This window comes from Brassica oleracea, chromosome C3 (genome assembly GCF_000695525.1).
Source record: "Brassica oleracea var. oleracea cultivar TO1000 chromosome C3, BOL, whole genome shotgun sequence".
NCBI lineage: Eukaryota > Viridiplantae > Streptophyta > Magnoliopsida > Brassicales > Brassicaceae > Brassica > Brassica oleracea.
In genome coordinates, this window is record NC_027750.1 from 40,023,144 (window position 1) to 40,033,194 (window position 10,051).

Genomic DNA, 10,051 nt, shown 5'->3' on the forward strand with positions numbered 1-10,051 from the left:
TTTAGAGACTGAATATTTCTGTGTTATTATTAATGATCAAGGGGGTTCATTTATATAAGGATTACAAGATGAAGATAAATGAAAAGTATCCAAAACCTAAACTCATTAGCATTAGGAAAACTACTAATACATAATAATGGAAAGATTACATCTACTAGGAAAAGGAAAATGTTTCCTTTTCTCCAAGCTTCGTGGCCGTCTCTCTCTCCTGAAGTCGGCTCTCTCTCTCCTCTCTCTAGAGCTTCGGCCATCTCTCCATCTTCTAGGTATTGGGCCGGTCTCGGGCCGGATCTGGTTAATGGCAATCAATTCCATGATTTATAAGAGAATATTTTTTTTTCTCCCATTTTCTCTAATCTTCTTTTTAAAAATTTAGTCTTGATTGTTACATTACATTCTTGAAATTTGTAAATAAAATCATTTAGCTTAAATCTGACTCTGACCGAACTCATGCAAGTTTACTTTTTTCCATTCTCACATCAACAAGCAACGCTGCCTACCATCACATTCAAAAATCAAAACCATAACCAGATTAAACCGGAAACCAAACCGGCCTCAAAACCCAGAATCAAACAGAAACATTTAACTTAATGCAAATTCAGATTCACATATAGTACACAGAGAATTTCTAAACAAAGACATAGGAAAAACAAACTGGTACGAAGAACACAACGACAACCAGACAACCGAAAAATTACAAATCCGGTACGGTAAAATTAACCGGTATAGATGTGGAGACGAATGGCGATGGTGAAGATGGTGATGAGAGCGAAGAAAATGATGGTGTGGACGAGAATCGAGGCGCCGCTGGTGTGCATATTCCCGAACTCCACGATTCGACCTCTCGCCGGAATCTGAAAGAGAAGTCCCGGAGTCAGAAGCACGAACAGTATCACTGCCACCACTACAGGTCCCCAATCTGCCATACTTTGCCACTAGAGAGAGAGAAATATAAGAGAAGAAGTTAGACAGAGGGAAAATGGTTGAGAGAGTTTTTGTTTTTGTTTTGAAGAGTTCAAATTTCAAAACTTCCTCCTGCGATGTGAAAAAGGAAACTGCCGGTGGCAATGGCACGTGCGGATACGTTGTTTTCGAAATATGTGACACGTGAGTCCGTGACTAATGATCATGACTGCTCGTTACGAGGGAAAAGCGCTAATTTTGACCGTAACAGTTTCTGTTCGGCCAAATACGATCCGAACAATTGATCAGTGCCAAATACGATATTAACTCAATTATAATTCAAGAAAATTATCCAAACTTCTTCAAACGTAACTAAATCTACATTAATTCTAACAGAAATTAGTCAATCATTAACAATATAAACGACGTCATTTTGATATACAAAGAAAAGTGTCAATTTCAACTCCGACAATTTCAGTCGTGCCAAATAGGACCCGAACAGATGATCAGTGCTAAAAACGACCTCAACTCAATTATAATTTAAGAAAAACTACCAAAACTTCTTAAAACGTGCATAAATCTACATTGACTCTAACGGAAATTAGTCAACCGCTAACAAGATAAGACGACATCGTTTTGATATATATATATTAAATATATATATATTAAATATGTTCATTCCATGACTCAAACCCGTTCTTGGATACCTTTTTAAAGGGGCACACTAACAACTAGACTAAAGTAACTTTTTGAAATATTATTACAAATTGAAATTATATAAACTATTATTCTTCTTCATCTTATCCAATTTAAAACTTTGGTGATTGCTCTTATATATTTTAGTTATTGCTTAATATGTCTAATATTTTGTACAAGATATCTTAGTGAAAGAAAGGTAAAAGACCTCTTAACATTTTTAAACAAAATATCAAAAATATATAATATTAACTTTGAAAAATAAAAAAAATTCCACTTAAGTTTAAAAATTAAAAATAATTTATATAAGAAAAGTTTATAAATAAATTCAAAATTTTAAGTATATTTACGATCTTATAATTATAAATATTTTATTATTTATATTTTAGTAAGGTATAAGTTTATTAAAGATATGATAAATAAAAAACATGTTAATGTATTTATATAAATCAGAAAAAAATTATCACCAACATTTTATATTGGATAAGATGAAGAAGAATAGTAGTTTATATAATTTCAAATTTGTAATAATATTTCAAAATATTACTTTTATCTAGTTGTTAGTGTGCCCCTTTAAAAGGGTATCACATCACGGTTTGAGTCCCGAATGAACATATTTTTAAGACTATATATATATATCAAAACGACGTCGTTTTGACTAACTTCTGTTAGAATCAATGTAGATTTATGCACGTTTTAAGAAGTTCGGGTAATGTTTTTTAAATTATAATTAAGTTGAGGTCGGTTTTGGCACTGACCATTTGTTCAGGTCCTATTTGGCACGACTGAGAGTGTTGGGGTCAAAATTGATACTTTTCCGCGTATATTAAAAGGACGTCGTTTTATCTTGTTAACGGTTGACTAACTTCTATTAAAATCAATGTAGATTTAAGCATGTTTTAAGAAGTTTGGGTAGTTTTTTCGAAGTATGATTGAGTTGAAGTCGTATTTGACACTGATCAATTGTTCGGGTCGTACTTTGCACGACCTAAATAGTTGGGATCGAAATTGGCACTTTTCCCGTTTATGACAGAGTAAGATTAAACATGGCTCATCTTGGATCTAATTATATATGGCTGAGAATTTTAACCTGGCCCATCATATATACTGGTTAAAATCTTTTTGCCAAGATTAACCAATACAGTTGAGTTAAAATCTGTGTATTTTTTAATCTTTTTTGCCAAGTTGGGTTGATTTTCTTAATCTCTCTAATAATCTTAATAATCTTCCAATCCACTTGCAATCTTGCACAGTTGCATACTTGCATTGAGTCACTCACGTATACTTCTCTTGAAAAGGGCAAGAGAACAGTATTCTATTTAGGTTTAAGAAAACTTTCTAAAATAAAATCATGCAATTATACATGTATGTTCTCAGTTGCCGATAATTTTGTCGTTCTTAGGTCTTAGCAAATGGTTACCTATTTGCTATTGTATATGTATAACGATCAAAATGTCTTTCCCAAGCAAGATTTCCGACCGACCAGAAAAAAAAGCATGCAATTATGGGGTTGATTGATAGAGGCTGTAGCTTTGAATTTTTTGCTTTAAGATTTAAGCCGTAGATTTTATGGCTTTAGCTTTAAATTTTACTAGATATTGATCCGTGCGGATGCACGCGTGTTTTCTTTAAAATTCATATTGTCAAAATTTATGATATATAATTTTGGTATATATATTTTACTCTTACCAATATTTTTTGATGTTTAATATGATTGTATAGTTTATAGTTATATGCATCATTTTATTAACTGTTTTAAATATATTAATTGTTTAAGTGATTTATATATATGTATATATTTATCTTATTGGTTTAGCATTTTCTAACCATTTCCACGACATGAAGTGTTTTTACTTGAATCTGTCATCCAGTTTTAAAAAGTTTAACATTTTAAGAAGAGTAATAGTTGTTTTCATAGATATGTTTAGGTTGTTCAGCAAATCTAATATGCTTTGAAGCTATAAGAAAGATATATATATATATATATATATATATATATATATATATATATAGTTGGTCCTAGTGTCTATTAGGTTAAGAAGAAACTTAACAAAATATATTGTCGCTACCACCCTCGTATTTGTGGTTAGTAGCGGTTTTTGGCGTTTTACAACAATCACAGAAAACATTGTAAACCGTTTTGCATCGCTCCAAATTTCTTAAAATCAAAAGCTTGTTTCAACTATGGTTTGCGGTTGTAGGCGATTACTGGAAAGACAATAAAAATATTTTTTAATGGTATAAATATATATATAATATTTAATTAAAAATTAATTTGAGATAATATAAAGATTATAGTATTAAGGTATTTATATTATATTTTTATATTATAAAAAGTCAAAACAAAAATATATGCTATAATTTTTTAGACATTAATATAATATATATATATATATATACACACACACATATATTTAAACCCAAAAGTTCTTTTTAAAACTTTAATACTATAATTTTTATATTAGTTATAATAATATGATTTTTGATATATATATAATTATATAAATTGTTACTAACATTGTTCATTTATTATTAAATTCATGCTTTATTTGATTGGCAACCATTCATATATAATTATCAGCAACCGCACCAATTTCTAACCGATGTATTAATCGTACAAATCGCTTAATAACATTTACAATCAAAACTATCCACGTTCACAAACTCCTGCAACGGTAACCACAACTGCTGTATTTACACCAGTAAAACCTTTACACGTTTTGAAAAGGAATATATGAATCTTTATGTAATTAAAAGCTGTTCCTTTTTATTTTAACAGTTTATCATATTTAATTTGTTAAGATTAGAGATATAAATTGATAACAATAAAATTGCATAATAATATTATGTGGTTTAGCTTTTTGGAATATTTCTTATAGTTAGTATTCTATAATTGATTAGTTCCGTATAAATTGGCATGTGGAATAAAAGGTATCAAGGTAATGTAAATTAATGACAAAATTATGTGTTAATATATAGGAAATGAATATTTCATGCTCATTTTAAATACAGACTGTGTTTGAAAAATTGATATTGTTTTGCTCAATGTGATAACTTAAAAATAGAAGCTGTTATGGAATGACAATGATTTTAATATTATTTTGTGGAGCTAATTTAGTGTGTGCTTCGAAATATATGGTCTTCAGTATATAACAAACCATGAGATTGGGTGCAATTTGCTTCAGAAATACTATACACTAAATCGGAAATACACATTCACAATTGAATGTACGTACTAAATTTAAACACATATTCCATGGTTTGAGTTTGATCTACGGTTAGACATGAAAACAATATTTTACATGAAAGTGATGATCTTAATGTTTTTATACATGGATAATATTAAGCTTATGTTTTAAGCAAAAAAAAAAAATATTAAGCTTATGTACTCGTTTTAGTTAGTGATGCTCTTAACTTTCTAACATGGATAATTTACGTCACTTTTATGTTCTCGGTTTTACAAAATTCGATTATTATTATTATAGATGTATTCTGAATAATTGATAGTTGCCAGAAAAATAATAATTGATAGATGGGAGTTTCTATCGGCAGTAGGAGATGTAACAGAGATATGGTTAGTTAAGGAGACTCAAGATTTTTGTTTCAATATTTCAATTGATTTAGGCTAGTTATTCAGTGTTGTTAAATGAAAATAAGGTAGTGGCATAGTCTTGTAATATTTAAGGTAAAATAAGGGTTAATTATAATTTGTACTTTACTTTTAATAGATTAGATTGCTGTAGGTTTATTTCAAAGTTTTAAAAGCACTAAACCTAAAGTTGTAGAAAAATTGATTTCTAGAGCCATTATATTTCATTTTAAAGATTTTGGATTCTAGCTTTAGTTTTTATTAATAAAGTTTATTGCTTTGATTTTATTGCTTTAGAAAAATATATGGCTGTATAGAGCACTCACAGCCAACACCAATCACCCCCGTATATATGTACGAAGATAAAGCTTTCACTAATGTTTTTTTTTTTCCTATTTTGAAAGATAACTAGATAACGTTTGTTGAATTTTTCTGTCTTTATCTAACAGATAACTAGATACTAGATAAGATTAGTCCGGTTTTTACTAGTTAAAAAAACTAGGTTAGTTTCAAAAAAAAAAAAAAAACTAGGTAAGCATTATAATAAATCTCTCTTTATCAAATAATCATTCTTAAAATTCTCTATTTATAGATTCACATGCCCAGTCCACGCATACGCAGTTCTCTTCCCTATATAAATCTCCACTTCTCTTTCACTTTCTAGAAAGAAAACAAGATTTAACAACCAAACGAAAGTAAAGAATGAGAGGAAAATATATGTTCCTACTAGTGCTCATTGCCTTGGCCTCCAATGAAGTTTTTGCCAAGAAAAAGTCTTCAAGATCTAAGTTAAGAAGAAGTGATTTCCCAGAAGGTTTCATTTTTGGGTCTGCAACCTCTGCCTACCAGGTTGAAGGAGCTGCTCATGAAGATGGTAGAGGACCAAGTATCTGGGATACATTCTCTGAAAAATACCCAGAGAAGATTCAAGATGGTAGCAACGGGTCTATTGCAGATGACTCTTACCGTCTTTACAAGGATGATGTGGCTTTAATGCATCAAATTGGGTTCAGTGCGTACAGATTCTCCATCTCTTGGTCAAGAATCTTGCCTAGTGGGAATCTAAAAGGAGGAATCAACCAGGCCGGTATTAACTATTACAACAAGTTGATCAATGAGCTTTTGTCCAAAGGAATCAAGCCTTTTGTCACTATTTTCCATTGGGATACGCCACAAGGCCTTGAAGATGCTTACGGTGGATTTCGTGGGGCAGAGATTGTAAATGATTTCCGCGATTATGCGGATATTTGTTTTAAGAATTTTGGTGATAGAGTGAAGCATTGGATGACACTGAACGAGCCGTTGACAGTGGTGCAGCAAGGATATGCTCTAGGTATAATGGCTCCAGGAAGATGCTCCAAATTTACAAACCCTAATTGTACCGCCGGAGATGGAGCCACTGAGCCTTATGTCGTTGGTCACAACCTTATCCTTGCTCACGGAGCGGCCCATGAAGTCTACAGAGAAAAATACAAGGTCAGTATTATAAAAACAATCCATCTATTTCTTGATTCTCGAGTTACTAAAATTCACTATATGTTTATAACCATAGCAAGCGAGAGAAAAGTATGTGTTACTAATCACCAAAACTTAATATATTTATTCCACTTCCAATCGTAACTAATCTTTTGTTGGATATTGTATAACAGGTGTCTCAAAAAGGTCAAGTCGGTATTGCTTTGAACGGGGGTTGGAACTTGCCCTATACAGAATCAGCGGTGGATAAGTTAGCCGCGGCACGAGCCTTGGCCTTCACATTTGACTACTTCATGGAGCCGCTTGTGACTGGTAAATATCCTGTCGACATGGTCAACAACGTAAAAGGTGGTCGGTTGCCTACATTCACAGCAAAACAATCAAAGATGCTGAAGGGCTCATATGATTTCATTGGCATCAATTACTACTCGTCTTCTTACGCAAAGAACGTCCCTTGCTCAACCGAAAATGTTACATTATTGTCTGATCTTTGTGCAAGCGTCACGGGTGTGAGAGAAGGAGTTCCCATCGGTCCAAAGGCTGCGTCGGACTGGCTTTTGATATATCCAAAGGGGATTCGTGACCTTGTCCTTTATGCAAAATACAAGTTTAAGGATCCTGTCATGTACATAACTGAGAACGGGAGAGATGAAGCTAGTGTTACAGGTAAAATCTTACTTAAAGATAGTGATAGGATCGATTACTACGCTCGACATCTTGAGATGGTTCGTGAAGCTGTCTCGGTTGGAGCCAATGTGAAGGGCTTTTTCGCGTGGTCGCTGCTAGATAACTTTGAGTGGTCAAATGGTTACACGGTCCGGTTCGGGTTGGTTTATGTGGATTACAACGACGGTGGTAAGAGATATCTCAAGAAATCGGCTCACTGGTTCAGAAAGTTCTTGCATCATAAGAAAAACAATTGACAAGATTTGTATTTTTCCGTTTTATCAAATATCTCCGTTATTCTGAGATATTTATTATTATTAAGTTTTAACATAGATTTTTTTATTATAATAAATTACTCATTTGAATCGAGAAAATCTAGAAATTGAAATAATATACTTTTTTGCTGTAAAATTAATGCTGCAGAATTTTTTTACTATAGCTGTAAATATTTTTGTTGTAGGTTATTCACTTGTAAATTTTATAAAGCCAAAATATAAGTGCTCTAGGTATTTTACTTTTGTTGTGAATAGAGAGAAAGAGGAAATTAGTTATTCTTATTATTCCATAGATCACGATATAATATATAGGGATACAACATTAGAGATTCAGAATCCTCTAAAACATGAGCTTATGGGTCTAATGAACATCCACATAATAGTTCATAACATTCCACCTTGGATGTACATTAAAAAAATATTTCCTAAACACATAAGATGCTACCTCATTAAAAACTTTACCAGGAAAACCCAGTGGGAAAAACCGTGGTGAAGGGTAAAAGAGTGCAGCGCGCATCTACTCCCTCTGATGAGAACATAACTTGATATATCTGATAGGACACGATCCAATGTGATGAAGTAACTTCTTCGTCTTGGGGTTGGACCGGTTTACTTCTCTTGGCAGATTTGACCCTCCTCACTAAAACTTGAATATCTTGGTGACCGTAGGATAATATTACTTCAAACCACTTGAAAATAGAAGCTAACATCCATGCATAACTTTAGGCACCGATCTGGCTCTGTTAAGATGAAAATATCTAGCGGTATTTTGAATATCATACGATATTATGTATTCTGAAAGAGCTTGTATGTGTCCCACGAAAACATCCATATCTCGAGTTCTATCATGGAGAATGACTTGATTCAAATTGGAGATGAAAATAGATTCAAACATATTTCTCCGGACACCAATTTCATATTTTAATTCCATCTAGAAGGTCTCCTTTGATTCAAAAAATTTTGACCTTTGATTCTGTTACACGAATGGAATGTGTTCATCACTTGATTCTTCTTCAAGTATGATTGATCTTAATCTTTCTCTTCCTCTTTTCTCAATCTCAAAATACATTGGAAGATTGATATATTTTCGTCACTTAAGTGATAAGATTCCTTTTTAAGTATCTATCATTTGCGTGTTCTTTATTGCTTCGTTAAAACCTTGACATGGAAAACCCAATGGGACAAAACCAATGACAAGGAAAAAGAGTACAACCACATACATCATCATAAACCCAATGGGAAGCATCATCTTAGGGATATGTATTCTCATCATATATATATAATCCTTTTAGGAATTGCTATAAGCATATTCTTAAAGAATAAACTCGTTTGATTGTCAGAGGATCTCTCTTAAAGAATAAACTCGTTTGATTGTTAGAGGATCTCTTAAACCATTGGACTTCTTGTCCATAAAATTACTTTCACACAAAAGATCGTATTTTGGTCTATATTTGGACTTCATGTACAAATTTCCTTTTATAGGCAATCTTTTAAACTTTCATATTGTACATACTTGTACATACGAGTTATTCCCCTCTTCTTATGAATTTTACTAGTATGACCATTATCCTTGTCATACGAAATCACATCTTTCAATTATGTAAGAGATCAGTAAATTTTCAATATCATGGTACTTCATGTTCTCGAGAACTAGCACTTACTGCTTCTAGCAGTCCAAATTCTTATGAGGTTTACTGCTTTTTACAGTTTATATTTTTTTGAATCTTTCACATAAATTTTATTGTTCCAGTGGTTCTCAGTTCTTTTTCTTTGTTGCCAGACTAAAAAAACATGAAAGTTGATGCTTCCACCACATGATGATGTGTTTCTTTATAATCAATTATAGGTCTGTCACAATCCTTGTTACGACATCACATCTTATGATTTCATCATCACATCTATTTCACATAAAGACCTATTTATGTGCCACTGGTTTTACACTTTAGGTATATGGACTACTTGTTCAAATACTCTTCTCTTTCGAAGATATCTACTCCTGCATCTATTGCTTATTTTCATATTGGTCAATCATTTCTTTGTGTGTGTACACTTTTCAATAGATGGTTCATGATCCTCATTCTCATCAACTGCTAATTACAAGCATATTCACGACGTCGAATTGATATGGTTCCATATTGTTCAAACATGACGTAGCTATTTGAGATTTTTTTTATTCTCAGGTACCTGAATATCTTTCTTGTCATGTTTTCTATCTCTTCTCGAGATCCTTAATATTTCATTCCTCGATTCTGCCATTCTCATTCATGCTCCTTTTCTTTTTAGAGGATTATTATATTTGGAACCGATAGGTCTTTCACGCTTCAAGCGCTCTTTAGACTCACTAGCAGTTTGATATTGTCCTTCTGGGACATTCATTTTAATTGGAGCATTTACAGCTGGTACTTGTAACTTAATCACTTTCTTATGGTCAGTAAATGAGTCTGAC

The 10,051-nt window shown here is 32.3% G+C and overlaps 2 protein-coding genes across 2 annotated transcripts; one reads left to right on the forward strand and one right to left on the reverse strand.

The window, feature by feature from the left end:
* Nucleotides 1-616: 616 nt before the first annotated feature.
* Nucleotides 617-1,001, reverse strand: LOC106333589. The gene has a single exon (XM_013772019.1). It carries the CDS (start codon nt 924-926, stop codon nt 717-719), a length of 210 nt encoding a protein of 69 aa, XP_013627473.1. The 5' UTR covers nt 927-1,001; the 3' UTR covers nt 617-716.
* A 4,868-nt stretch (nt 1,002-5,869) lies between these two features.
* Nucleotides 5,870-7,690, forward strand: LOC106332836 (beta-glucosidase 13-like). Its single transcript, XM_013771323.1, has 2 exons — nt 5,870-6,664; nt 6,838-7,690. The coding sequence occupies exons 1-2, from the start codon at nt 5,891-5,893 to the stop codon at nt 7,585-7,587; spliced, it is 1,524 nt and encodes a 507-aa protein (XP_013626777.1). The 5' UTR covers nt 5,870-5,890; the 3' UTR covers nt 7,588-7,690.
* Nucleotides 7,691-10,051: the final 2,361 nt, after the last annotated feature.